This window comes from Osmerus mordax, chromosome 11 (assembly GCF_038355195.1).
Source record: "Osmerus mordax isolate fOsmMor3 chromosome 11, fOsmMor3.pri, whole genome shotgun sequence".
Taxonomy (NCBI): domain Eukaryota; kingdom Metazoa; phylum Chordata; class Actinopteri; order Osmeriformes; family Osmeridae; genus Osmerus; species Osmerus mordax.
The window spans coordinates 15,622,132-15,635,944 of NC_090060.1; the positions used below are offsets into that span (position 1 = coordinate 15,622,132).

The 13,813-nt window shown below is 45.2% G+C and overlaps 2 protein-coding genes across 3 annotated transcripts; both read left to right on the forward strand.

The window, feature by feature from the left end:
- The first annotated feature begins 1,269 nt into the window (after nt 1-1,269).
- ehd2b (EH-domain containing 2b) lies at nt 1,270-8,840 on the forward strand. Of its 2 annotated transcripts, none has more exons than XM_067246807.1 (7): nt 1,270-1,630; nt 3,238-3,712; nt 3,976-4,152; nt 5,335-5,450; nt 6,531-6,943; nt 7,064-7,228; nt 7,376-8,840. In XM_067246807.1, exons 2-7 carry the CDS (start codon nt 3,492-3,494, stop codon nt 7,922-7,924), a joined length of 1,641 nt encoding a protein of 546 aa, XP_067102908.1. In that variant the 5' UTR covers nt 1,270-1,630; nt 3,238-3,491; the 3' UTR covers nt 7,925-8,840. The 2 variants fall into 2 exon arrangements, with proteins under 2 accessions (XP_067102908.1, XP_067102910.1); XM_067246809.1 differs by having other exon boundaries at nt 5,335-5,432.
- A 1,931-nt stretch (nt 8,841-10,771) lies between these two features.
- On the forward strand, nt 10,772-13,755 carry psmd8 (proteasome 26S subunit, non-ATPase 8). Its single transcript, XM_067246052.1, has 7 exons — nt 10,772-10,906; nt 11,352-11,424; nt 11,681-11,783; nt 11,912-12,077; nt 12,166-12,266; nt 12,417-12,528; nt 12,856-13,755. The coding sequence occupies exons 1-7, from the start codon at nt 10,796-10,798 to the stop codon at nt 12,991-12,993; spliced, it is 804 nt and encodes a 267-aa protein (XP_067102153.1). The 5' UTR covers nt 10,772-10,795; the 3' UTR covers nt 12,994-13,755.
- Nucleotides 13,756-13,813: the final 58 nt, after the last annotated feature.

Consider the following 13,813-nt stretch of genomic DNA (forward strand, 5'->3'; position numbering starts at 1 on the left):
GTTGACCTGGTTTAGAGATTCCATTCATCACGTCTTTCTTCATTCTCTTTCCCTGTAGCGTGATGCGTAACATTGGAAACATACTCTGGTTTAGTCTGTAAATCTCCCACCAGGCACTTCACATGTTTCATTTCATATACATGTTGCATATAACTGATTAGATGTACCGTCCACAGCCTGATGGATTTATAGTGAAGTGGTTTACTTTGTGGCTGCTCTTGGGAATTGTATTACTGTAACAAGGTGTAAAATGAACATGTATTGATGAAATTGACATGCTAAAACTCTTTTTGTTTGGTTTGAACGTCATTGATTTTCCAGGCACATGTTTTTAGACACCTTTGTTGCTGACTTTGCCAGGTTTGGGACATTATGCATATCTGTCAACCGATGCCAGGCCAGTCTTTAATTGTTGATCTTTTTCCTTTGTTATGAGTCTTTGCCTAATTTCTCCCTGTCACACTGTCAATCCTCCAGCCCCTTTCTTCTGTCGCCTGGTGGGCAATTCAAATACAGCGAGAGCAATGACATTGAAAAAAGAACAATAATAATGTAAAAAAAAATAAGAATGAGATAAAAGGCCGTAAGAAAATTCGAAGTATAGTATTACAGATTAATTTTGTATTGTATTTATTGTGTATAATGACACTTTTTCAAAAGAAATGTACATTTAGTAAAACTGTAAATTAAACCTTGCTTCTTTTATGAAACATTCATCACATGTATGTTTTATTAATTCCCTTGGGTTTGCTTACGGGTAACATAACTGCACAGTGAAAGATACAAACCAACAGATGAACTATAAGCTCATTCCAGTGGGTTCGAGAACAGTGTAATGTGTCTGACGGCCACCAGGTGGAGTATGGAGGTGGAAATGCGTGGCTCTGTTGAGCTCTAGAGTTCAGAGGATTTGGGAGGAGCGACAGGGTTCAGAGTGATGGGGGAGGGGGGGGGGGGAGCGAACGATTCTCTAAATGCAGTGTTGTTTCATGAGTCATGTGGTCTAAAAAGAATGATGAAAGTAAAACTGGGATCCACCACAACATTGTGCCTAACAACCGTAGTGCCTAACAACCGTAGCATATCGTCAAACGGGGAATGCAGGCAGAAGAGGAGAGGGATGTCTGTGCGGAGTTATGCCACCTAGCTTGAAGGAACTGACTCCACCCAAATCATTTATTCAGCCCTAACACCCCCCCCCCTGTATGTACACACCCTCCTCTATGAATGCAAGGTCTCATCCCAGCCCTACACAGCAAGGGTTGAAGGTTTTCCCCTGAGCACTTGCAAGGCATCCCTGGAAGAGGAGGTGCATTAAGGAGAGAGAGGAGGAGGAGAACAGTTGTGTTTCAGTGTGTCCCTGTGTTCCCTCTGCTAGCAGATCAAGGACCGCTGCCAGACCCCGGAGCTCAGCTGAAACGCATTAAATCCTGGAGGAGGACCGTCCCGCAGTGATCTGGTGTTTTGACACTCTGCTGAGGGCTCATATTTGTTGACAAAAGTAAACCTGTACGTGTAGCAGCAGCAGCCCATCCAGGAGAGTCCTTGAGCTCCCGTCCTCCAGTTTAAACGTTTTTTCCAGACTCCAGAAGGCAGAGGAGAGATTGAAGTGCGTGGAAACTATTACCAGGTAAAAACCTATTTCCATTTGTCTTTTTATGAATATATATATATTCTAGAGGTGTTCTTGAAGTGTAATTCTGTCGTCTTTAATGTGAAAATACAGATATATTTTTTTATCTTGTCTGATATCGAAGGGTCACATGGAAATTGTGATAATGTGAATAATGTGATAAATAGGGAGTCAGGTGGCTGAGCGGTGAGGGAGTCGGACTAGTAATCCGAAGGTCGCCAGTTCGATTCCCGGTCATGCCAACTGACGTTGTGTCCTTGGGCAAGGCACTTCACCCTACTTGCCTCGGGGGAATGTCCCTGTACTTACTGTAAGTCGCTCTGGATAAGAGCGTCTGCTAAATGACTAAATGTAAATGTAAATGTAAATAATGGAAAAAAGCAAGTCTTGATTGCGTTTCATCAGTAAAGCAGGAAGTTTTGGATGTAAGACCTAGCAAGAGCTCTCCCATGTCACTTTTTCCACTGCTCTGCCCTTCCGTTCATTCTGTAAACAAGTTGGATAATTATGTGCATGTTAACCCTGAGCAAAAAAAAATGTGTTGATTAAAAACTGACGCTTTGACACGTATTCTGTTTTGAATGTTCTAGAAAGTTAACTCGATCCAGCACGGCAGGACTGTTGCAATTGTGGTGTGCAAAACCCACAAGGCATTTTCCGTCATCTTTCAAGTTTGGGAGTTCAACTCCAAGCCTGGCACAAGCCATGAGCTTTACTCATAGGAGCCCTGTTGAATCAGATCACACTGCTGTACCAGGAGTCAATCTCCCCAGCAGATGTCTGTCTTATGCCTCATGTTGGACAAACGCTATGCCAAGCCAAACCCCTTTTCCATCCATCTCCGGCCTTTGCCATTCTGACAAACCCCTCTTGGCCCATTTGTCTTGTGACATCTCCAGACTCTCTTGCCGGACAGAGTGTGTTCTTCAGTTTAAATGAGGTTTGCGATTGTGAGTGTCTCGCCACAGATGACTTCACTCCTGCTGATTTGTGGCTGATCCTTGTCTTCCCCTTTCCCCTCTTTACCCTTTGTTTATAAAAAAGGAAAAGAGCTGCAAGCTTTTATCCAGATGGTTTGCCACCTCACACTGTGACATGACTGCACTATTGATACCTGATCTAATGCTACTCCAGGCGTAGGCAGGGGTGATTAACAGTCCTTGGATGAAAGAGACAGAATGTGTCTGTGCATGTACAACTATCTGTCTGTGTGTTGCTGCGTATCTACCGCAGAGCCTGTCGGCAACTTTTCACTGAATGAAGAATGATCAGCCACTCATTTAACATTCCGCTGTGAACAGCCCCTGGAAAACAGGGGGAACATCTTACTCATTTCAATGTAAGGAAATGAGCTGTGCCTGTATGCTGGGATGGGTGTGTGTTTTCCACAGACGAACAGCCAACTTTTCCAGGCAAGCACTGACAATGCACTGTACTTTCTCAGTGGGCTAAAAGTCTCTCCGGATTCCACGTTCATAGGAAAAGTAACTGCAGGCCTCCTCGCTAAACAGGCCTCTGAACTTGGTTGTTTAGTCTGCTGTCCCTATACAGACACTTCAGATTACTCTAAACTTTGATGGTTGGTTTTGTTTTTCCTTTCTTAGAATACAAGAAGCCAGCAGAGTGACTTTCGACAGGTCAAGACAAAACGTCCCTTTAAAGACAGACACAAGGCCCATTGTCCCTTTTGGAAGCAGAGGATAAGTGAGCGAAGTTCACATAAATACAGGAAACCCCTAAAGCCATTCCAAGGATTCATTTGAAGGAAACCCTAGCCCTATACACAGAGGGGGCACAAGACACAAACACATCATTTAAGATACGACCTAGCGCCCTCCCATTCCTCTAGTCCATCAACATGTCACGGTGGGGGAGGAAGAATGTGAAGAAGACTCCTGAGGTGATCCGCACTGTGACCGAGGGGCTGAAGTCCCTGTACCGGAAGAAACTGCTGCCCCTCGAGGAGTACTACGGCTTCAACGACTTCCACTCCCTCAGCCTGGAGGACGCAGACTTTGACAACAAGCCCATGGTGCTGGTGGTGGGTCAGTACTCGACAGGAAAGACCACCTTTATCAAGTGAGTAACACTTAGGAAGAGAAGGCATTACTTCCACTCTGAAATATGATCAGATTCAGCAGTTGAAGTAAAGGTTTTCAGTATGTCCCTGGCTGTGTCATGCTCCAGAGCTGAAGTTCAGTGTGTGTGTGTGTGTGTGTGTGTGTGTGGGTGTGTGTGTGTGTGTGTGTGTGTGTGTGTGTGTGTGTGTGTGTGTGTGTGTGTGTGTGTGTGTGTGTGTGTGTGTGTGTGTGTGTGTGTGTGTGTGTGTGTGTGTGTGTCAGATACCTGCTGGAGCAGGATGTCCCAGGTAGCAGGGTGGGGCCTGAGCCCACCACCGACTGCTTCACTGCGGTCATGCACGGAGAGGTGGAGGGGGTCATCCCAGGCAACGCTCTGATCGTGGATCCCATGAAGCCCTTCCGCAAACTCAACCCCTTTGGAAACACCTTCCTCAACAGGTGAGCACAGGAGTTCATGGCCCAGTGTAGCTGATCCTACCAGGAGAGCATGCAAGATATAGATGAAAGCATCGAGATTATGAGTGAGCAGAGCAATTCGACCCCTCACCCCACATAACCCACTCCACGCCAACCTCCCCTTACAGACACATACACATGCCACACACACACACACACACTCCTCTCTAGAGCCACAGGGAGGGGGAGAGATAACAGAAAAAGTGCGTCAGTTTTTTGCTCTGTGGAATTTCAAGTCTTCATGCCAAATTTCAGAGCGGGGAGGGACTTGCCTTATTTGTGGAAAAATAGTGAAAGAGAGCGATATCACAAGACAGGGCGATGAAAGCTGATTTACTCAGAGGGGTGCTGCAATGTGTGCCGTCAAGGTCAGAGGGCTCCTCTGCCCGGCAGAGACAAATAGATGAGATACACACTGACAGAGAGAAAGTGTCAGAGACACGGAAAGTGTCCGAGACACTCCTCAGTTGTGTTGACCGTCTGGGATGCCTTCCCTGCGTACTGTTCCGTTGATATAAACTCTGGCAACTGGTTCATAGAAGCGCTGTTTGCCTATCACACTCTGGTCATATTAATTACTGAGAAGTTGCCATTGGCAGGGCGGAGTAATCTGGGCTGGTGAGCCTCGGTGGTGACAGGAACATTCCAGAAGTTCCCTTGACACGGAGCTGTCTGTAACGCTCTAACTCTGACATCAGTGTTCCAGGGGAGTCCCTCCCCACCTACGCTCAGTGTGTTTGTGGGTCGTGTTTGCATCTCTCTTTTCCCTTTGACTTCCTGTCTTGGGGAACAGTGGCCTCGTTAAACGCTTCTGCGGCAGGAAGCGGTGATGTTGTTCTAAGTCCGACATCATTAGCAGGGTGTATTGTTTGATTCTGGCACTTGTGGCCATTTTCCTTCAGGAAACCCACAACATTGAGAGGCCTGGTTCCACACAATAGGCCCGACAGGGAGGGGTGCGGTAGGCTCTCAGTCTGCTCCTTAGATCACACTCAGTGCCATGATAAGCAACAGCCATGTTGAACATGATTCACATTCTTTCCATTCATGTCAGTGGGACCGTTTCTTCCGAATGTTTGTTTGACCTCAGAGCCCCTCGGCCTGTGTCGGACCTACGTCAGCGATGCGTGACGAGCCTGTAATGCTTTCCTCTCCGTGTCGCAGGTTCCAGTGCGCCCAGATGCCCAATCAGGTCCTGGAGAGCATCAGCATCATCGACACTCCTGGCATCCTGTCGGGGGCCAAGCAGAGAGTGAGCCGAGGTGAGAGCAAGGGAAAAGGTGATGAGGGGGGCATGGGCGTGTGGGGGGCCACATCTCCGAACCTCCACTCACAACCTCCGTCACCTTCCCCTCACCTGGCTAACCCATGTGACCACCATGTTACATTTAGTCATTTAGCAGACGCTCTTATCCAGAGCGACTTACAGTAAATACGGGGACATTCCCCCAAGGCAAGTAGGGTGAAGTGCCTTGCCCAAGGACACAACGTCAGTTGGCATGACCGGGAATCGAACTGGCAACCTTCGGATTACTAGCCCGATTCCCTCACCGCTCAGCCACCTGACTCTCTGTTGCGTCAACCTGCCCCAGTGTGTGACTCGGCAGAAGGGCAGGGAGAGACTCTCTGGGGTAAGGAGAGGAGCAATGGTTGTAATTAGGAAGAGGGAGAGTGCAGCCAAAAGCTTTCCACAAATTCCTTCAACACATGTGGAAAAGCACACTGATCAGGATAAACGCCTCCAAGCATGAAGTATCTGCCATTCTCTTATCATCCACTCCTCCGTTCATCCACCCTTTTATCTAGCCAGTATCACATACATCATGGTGCATGCGAAACTAACAAGAGCAGATATCATAATATAGGAAAAGTGATGGAGAAAACCACTTTTGAGCATGTTCCCAGTCTATTGTGTTATTTGATTTTAGCCTCTCAGTTTTGGAGTTTTCTCCTGAAGGTCTAGTTTGTTCACTTTTACTCTATAAATGAGGGAATGATCCCCGAGGCAGAGCGGGAGTCAGGATTGTGTAGAGAGATGGACGCACAACAGACAGATGGAGAAAGAAATTCAAAGAACAAGGGAAAGACAAGAGGTGTGAAGGGACTTTGTCCACGTGTGTGTGTGTGTGTGTGTGTGTTAGTCTGTGAATGTTTGTGTGTGTGTTTGAGAGAGAGAGAGAGAGAGAGAGAGAGAGAGAGACAGAGACAGAGAGAGAGAGAGAGAGAGAGAGAGAGAGAGAGAGAGAGAGAGAGAGAGAGAGAGAGAGAGAGAGAGAGAGAGAGAGAGAGAGATAGAGACATGAGACATGTCAGATTCAAACTGTCCAACTTGACACTTTTACCCTCATCCTTTCCCACAGGCTATGATTTTCCGGCCGTGCTGCGCTGGTTTGCTGAGCGTGTGGACCGCATCATCCTGCTGTTCGACGCCCACAAGCTGGAGATCTCAGACGAGTTCTCTGAGGCCATAGGTGCACTGAGGGGCAACGAGGACAAGCTGCGCGTGGTGCTCAACAAGGCAGACATGGTGGACACCCAGCAGCTGATGCGTGTGTACGGAGCCCTCATGTGGTCCCTGGGAAAGGTGTTTGGGACCCCGGAGGTCCTTCGGGTCTACATCGGGTCCTTCTGGTCAGAGCCACTCTTGGTCCCAGACAATCGCAAGCTGTTCGAGTTGGAGGAGGAAGACCTGTTTACAGATATCCAGAACCTTCCCCGCAATGCGGCCCTACGCAAGCTCAACGACCTGGTGAAGAGGGCACGGCTGGTCAGGGTGGGTAGACGAGGAGCCCTCTCTTTTTCTTTTCTCTCTCTCTCCATCCCTTCCTCCCTCCTACAAGAATATCTCAGAGGACGGAGTGTTGTTTTCTGACGTTCCTTCCTTTGTTCCCAGGTCCACGCCCACATCATCAGCCATCTGAAGCAGGAGATGCCCTCAGTCTTCAGGAAGGACAACAAGAAGAAGAACCTGATCTACCAGCTGCCCGTCATCTTCTCCAAGATCCAGCTGCAGCATCACATCTCCCCTGGAGACTTCCCAGACTGTGCCAAGATGCAGGTGAGTCTAGCAACGCAGATACACAGTCTGTCAATGCATTGGCTCTGAAGGTGTTCATCTAGCCACAGTCCTTACGGAGAAGGTAATGTGGTCACGCTGCTGAATGACGCCCTTGTTTCTGACGATGCATTACTTTCCCAACCTCAGGAGCAACTTCTGGTCCACGACTTTACAAAGTTCAAGACTCTCAAGCCCAGCCTGATGGCGGCCCTGGACGAGCTTCTGTCCACCGACATCTCCAAGCTGATGCCCCTTCTGCGCCAGGAGGAGTTGGATGCTGGGGAGCAGCTGGGGGTGCAGGGAGGGGCTTTCATGGGGACCCGCGCAGGGCCCTTCATGGAGGGCGACCCCTTCGCCGAGGAGAACGGGCAGGGCGGCGAGGAGGAGGAGGACTGGGTGGTGACAAAAGACAAACCCAAGTACGACGAGATCTTCTACAACTTGGCGCCCAACGAGGGGAAGCTGAGTGGCACCAAGGCCAAGGACTGGATGGTGAGCACCAGACTCCCCAACTCGGTGCTGGGACGCATCTGGAAGCTGTCGGACGTGGACCGCGACGGCATGCTGGATGATGAGGAGTTCGCCCTGGCCAGTCACCTGATCGAGGTCAAGCTGGAGGGCCATGGTCTTCCCCCTGAGCTGCCTAACCGACTCATCCCTCCCTCCAAACGCAGGCAGAAAGGCTCTGATGCATAGACTTACTGTTTAACACTGCTACTAGGGGCCTGCAAAGAATACCCTTCAAATGGCTGCCAAACTCCCACCAAAGTCTCCTGTTCTCCTTTCTAGTTACCTTGGCTTTCCATGCTCCATGTTCCTTTGTCCAGGATAGTCTTCGTATTATTTTTTCAAGATGGGTTCGCCAAACCTTTCCTAGCAGTCATCCATTTTATTTTTATAGCTAACTTTCTGTCAGCTGATAGTGTTTATTAGAAAAGGTTTAGTACTAAGATGGTCCATTAGTTTTACAATCAACATTCCTACAATGTTTACAGTATTATTGCTACAACAGTCGCAATACAAGATCACGTTTTGTTTGTAGGTTAATAGCCTAAATTCACTTATTCAGTCATTTGATGTACTGGTCATTTCCATGTGTTCACATGTATCATAGCTTACTTAGTTTAGATTGTATTGAGAAACGCAAGAAAGAAAGAAAGAAAGAAAGAAAGAAAGAAAGAAAGAAAGAAAGAAAGAAAGAAAGAAAGAAAGAAAGAAAGAAAGATTTTTCTGATTTTGTAATACGCTATGCTCATTCAATTTTGAGATGTTTATAACTCTGACAGACTGACAGATGTTGGTTGAAGCTATAACCTGAATGCACTTCAAAAGGATGTCTTGCCTTATTTCCCTGACACACAATCTTCCTTCTCCACAAGCAGTATAGTATGTATTTTTGTGACTCACTTTTTTCAGTTCTTTGAGATTTGTAATTATTCTCTTTTTGTATGCACAAAAGCAAAACCAGTTTTTGTTTTTATAAATTTATGTCACATGCTTTGAGAAGATTAAAAGTATGAAAGATATATTAATATTTCACCAACTACTGTACACAGCTTCACCAACAGCTCCTATGTCAATTATCAATACCAAATAAACTTCTACAACTGTGCCTTTGCCATCCTCAAGTAATTCCTTCAAGCCTTCTTTCATTCAATTGAAGGTGGACCAATTTCAGTGGAAAACTATACAACACTCACTTTTTATGTAGTCAATATTGAGCTATTGGTCATATGCATAAGCCAAATAGCTGCATAGAGTATTTAAAACCAAATGATATTTCCATTAAAGGTTCACTGCATTCACACAGACTGTTTCTTTCTCAGGCAAGCACAGCACGGTTAGTCTCCTAGTGACAGGCTGGATGAACAGTGAGTCACAGTCTGCCCTGCCAAATCTCCATACCACCATTTTCCAGTGCTCTCACTCTCTCTCTCTCTCTCTCTCTCTCTCTCTCTCTCTCTCTCTCTCTCTCTCTCTCTCTCTCTCTCTCTCTCTCTCTCTCTCTCTCTCTCACTCTCTCACTCTCTCTCTCTCTCTCTCTCTCTCTCTCTCTCTCTCTCTCACTCTCTCTCTCTCTCACACACATACACACACATAAGCACTCTTCCACTGTGTCACTCTTTCTGTTATCTCCCCCCCCTCTCTCTCTCATTCTCTCAAACAAACCAAACTGACATTTTTTACCTAATCTCTTGGGGCCTCCTTGGTCAAACACGCATTATGCTCACCAACCAGTGCTCCATGTCATTAGGTCTTAGTTTTTGTTTACACTCAATGTACACTCACTGGTCCAAGTGCACCTGGTCAGAGAGCATGGACGTATGTGTTCGAGTCTTTCAAGGTTGTGCAGGGAGGGGAGGTTTCCCTGCTTTCCTCCCTCTTCCACTCCTCCATGGAAAGAAACACAAATGAGAAACAGAGGCAATCCGCCCCATTCCTCCCCGCTCTCTGGTTTACTGTGTGACTCACATGTGAAGAATGCGGTGGGTTGGCCATAGTTATTAATATCTCCTTTTCTCTGGTCCGCTATGTTTCCTCGGGCACAAGATTTAGACACTGTACCTTTATGACAGACATTAACAACATCCCCCTATTTGGAGTTTTCCTTAGGAACATGAGTAAACCCCTCCCTCTGTTTGGTGTGTGTGAGTGCCTGTGTGGGAAAAGAAAGAGAGAGAGAGAGAGAGAGAGAGAGTGGGGGGGATGAAAGAGAGGGACAGGGAGAGAAAAAAAAGATGGTTAGAGGGATAGGGATGTAGAGACAGAGAAATAACTTAATGGCCTTTACTGAGTGTGAAAAGTTTGCAAGCGTCTAAAGCTTACCAGACTGCTACTTGCCAAGGACTGCCAGTACAGCTGAAGTCTTCTCATAGATAACCATGGTAACTATTTCCCCATGAGCATTTCTCAACCACACAAAACAAAATGCCTTCCCAACTTAACAATGTAGATCAAATGTCTTTATTCCCAGAGGAATGTTGACAATGACATGAGCAAGTAAAACACACAAGATTATAATACAAAACTATAAACAACATAAATTTACTTCCAAATATTTAACTGACTTGTTTTCTGCAATTTGGAAAATAGTATGTCTAGTCAGCCAGCCTTTAGCCGAAAGACCGTACCAGGCTCACCACATACACTCACACATCCGTCAAAAAGATATAACACAGGCAGGACTATCCCACGGACGGAACCCCCCCTGCGAGATCCCACTAAAAAGGGGACCCCTCATACGTCACAGGGTGTTTACTCGGGGAATTCCTCACCCAGCATGTGAGGAAAAGGTCTGAAATTACATTAAATATTTTACGTCGAATGGGCGCTCTCTGGCGGATAGATTTTTGTACACACTTTTTAGCGGTTGTTATTCATCTGAAGCAGAGCCATGGCTCTCAGCTGTAGGTGGCAGCAAATACATTTATTCAACATTGTGACTGGACTTTTTTACAAAGAAGAAGCAGATGTTACCTTAGCAACAGTAGTTGGTTGAAGCTGGGGTTTACGACAATCACAAGCCGTATTATATACGGCCGGTGTCGTACATTTTGCAGAATCACCATGGCGTCTATGTTGAAAGAGACCGCGGGGCTGTATGAAACACTGAAAACGGAATGGAACAAGAAAAATCCAAATCTTAACAAATGTGGAGAAATTTTGAGTAAACTCAAGGTAAAGCTTGAGTTTTATATGCCTCAAATAGTAATTTTGCTGTCATATCTATGATTTTATTAGCTGAAGACCACTCTAGCTCTAGCTAGCTACCGTAGCATTAGCTAGCATAGCTACACATTAGGCTCAGACTATTCCCTGAAATTGCAAGGGAACAGTCTGTAGTCATAGAATGTTTATGTTTACAAAATGTACGTTATGTTTAATCTCATTGCATGTCTATCCATTTCACCTAAACCTGCATACATTAGGAACAGCAATATTGTTTGGATTAAAACAAAGTCACCGCTTGAGTGCTCTCTATGATGGTCTTTCACGGAACTATACTTTACAGTCAATAGACAGAGCCCTCTCTGGAACTAAACAGTGTGTAGCCGGCTAGCTAGCTAGCTGTTTCTATGTGTTTTTCATGTCAATACCTCCTCTAATACTTTGGTTTTTGCAGATCTCATTATTGGAACTTAACTTCTTGCCTACAACCGGGACCAAGCTCACTAAACAGCAGCTTATTCTAGCTCGTGAGTTTCAAACGGATAAAAATGTTATTTCCAAGGCTAATGTTTTTGCCTCTGTCAAAAATGGACTATTTAAAAATAGTTTGTCCATTCTAGTAACCAACTGTAACTATCAATAGTCTGATATCTTGACTCATCTTGATCGTTCAACTAGTTATAAATACATTAAAGTCACTTGCTTTAAGGAGGACTGATGCTTTGGCTAGCTGGGCATACAGCCCAAAGCAACCACAACTAATAGTTTGATATTTATTTGCAGGTGATGTTCTGGAGATTGGTGCCCTGTGGAGTATTCTTAAGAAGGACATCCCTTCCTTTGAGAGATACATGGCCCAGCTGAAGTGCTACTACTTTGATTACAAGTAATACAGCTCATTCATACCAGGGTGTGATTTGATCACCCCACTCAACTCTTTCCATGAACGTGTGATCTGTGTTCCCGGTGTCGGATTTCAAATATCCGTGTTGTTTTTTCTCCACTGTTGTGTAGAGACGAGTTGCCAGAGTCGGCCTACATGCACCAGCTGCTGGGCCTGAACCTTCTCTTCCTGCTGTCGCAGAACCGAGTGTCAGAGTTCCACACAGAGCTTGAGAGACTGAGTGCACGAGATATCCAGACTAACGTTTACATCAGGCACCCAGTTTCTCTTGAGCAGGTGCACCCCCACACGATTCTAGATGTTCGATAAAAAACATTTTTGATTTTATTAAATTGGAATTCATCTTTATGTTCTTTCTTTTCAGTACCTGATGGAGGGAAGCTACAACAAGGTGTTTCTTGCTAAAGGAAACATCCCTGCTGAGAGCTATACTTTCTTTATTGATATTCTGCTTGACACTATTCGGTAAGGGGGAGGGAGGTTTAATATGTTTATTTTGTTGTGTATTACGATTCTCAACGATTAATTTACCAATTCAAAATGGCATCGCTGTAGCTTGTCCCAGTTCTAGACGAAGGATATACGGCTAACCTGTTTGTGTCTGTCTCATCTCAGTGATGAGATTGCCGGATGCATAGAGAAGGCATATGAGCAGATCCAGTTCAACGAAGCGACCAGGGTACTTTTCTTCTCCTCGCCAAAGAAGATGACAGAGTACGCCAAAAAGGTTGGTTTCTGTTCTATATTTAACTGTTCACAATATGTTCATCCTTCTACGTACTTGTCAGGTTTCCAAAGTTGTTGTGTTGAATAGTATTTCATCATTGAAATATTTAGTCATTTAGCAGACGCTCTTATCCAGAGCAACTTACAGTAAGTACAGGGACATTTCCCCAAGGCAAGTAGGATGAAGTGCCTTGCCCAAGGACACAACGTCATTTGACAGAGCCCGGGATCGAACCAGCAACCTTCTGATTACTAGCCCTATTCCCTAACCGCTCAGCCACCTGACTCCTACATGACAAATATGATCTAATGTGTGTTTGCTTTGCAGAGGGGATGGACTCAGAGCTCAGATGGGTATTACTCATTCAGCACTCAGCAGCAGCGGACAGAAGAGGTGACCATCCCATCCACAGAGCTGGCACAGCAGGTCATCGAATACGCACGACAGCTGGAAATGATTGTGTAGATCATCTTGACAATCCCACAACACCACACATACACACACACACACACACACACACACCAGTTACATAGCAATCTCCTTGTATGATATATGTAAACAAACAGTCAAGACTGGTTGATTTATCAGTTTCACTAAATCAAACACACAGTCTGGCCTTTGGGCTTATACTTAAAAGGGATTTACTGAACCAATAAAACTGTGGCATCATTCAAGGGGCCAGTCTGTTCAGTGATTTCTAACAGGTCCACATCTGGAAAGTGTTGAAGAGTGTACATTCAAACTTTAGTGTTGAGGTGGCAGATGTTTGACATTGGACTGTTTTGATGGCAGAAAATTATTCAATTTGGTCAAGTTGAGTTATGACTGTTAGAAACGGTCCAATCTCAGTCTAATTACAAATATAATATTCTTCTCCAGTTTAGTGACTATAATAACTTTTGCCTTTCAGTGTCACACATAATAATGGGGAATTACTGAATTAAACCAAGTATTTTGGTATTCAGTAATCAGTTGTACTAAGTTTAAGCACCTCATTGTGTATACAAAGTTAATGGTTTTTCCTTGGCAGTGCTCACAGAACTCAATTTCAATGCCCTTGCCTTGTATCCTAGCAACTGACAAAGAGAATTGCTGTTAAAGTTTGTGGGTGTTTTTTTAATAGTATCTACCTGTCCCCACGAGATGTTTTGTAATCAGATTGATCTGGAAAATACAAATGTTTCTCTCTTGATAAGAATGGTTCCAAAATAAACCTTTTTTTCCTGATCAAGTCTTCCTGTTTGGTTTCTTGCAATGTTTGACTCCATAACTCTTTATTCATTCT

Bases quoted from the DNA above. Each gene is read 5' to 3' on its own strand.
- ehd2b (XM_067246807.1), top strand. From the start codon at position 3,492: ATGTCACGGTGGGGGAGGAAGAATGTGAAGAAGACTCCTGAGGTGATC. The intron at 3,713-3,975 runs GTGAGTAACACT...TGTGTGTGTCAG, and splicing joins GGAAAGACCACCTTTATCAA to ATACCTGCTGGAGCAGGATG. The intron at 5,451-6,530 runs GTGATGAGGGGG...CCTTTCCCACAG, and splicing joins AGGTGAGAGCAAGGGAAAAG to GCTATGATTTTCCGGCCGTG.
- psmd8 (XM_067246052.1), top strand. From the start codon at position 10,796: ATGGCGTCTATGTTGAAAGAGACCGCGGGGCTGTATGAAACACTGAAA. The intron at 11,784-11,911 runs GTAATACAGCTC...ACTGTTGTGTAG, and splicing joins TGCTACTACTTTGATTACAA to AGACGAGTTGCCAGAGTCGG. The intron at 12,267-12,416 runs GTAAGGGGGAGG...GTCTCATCTCAG, and splicing joins ATTCTGCTTGACACTATTCG to TGATGAGATTGCCGGATGCA.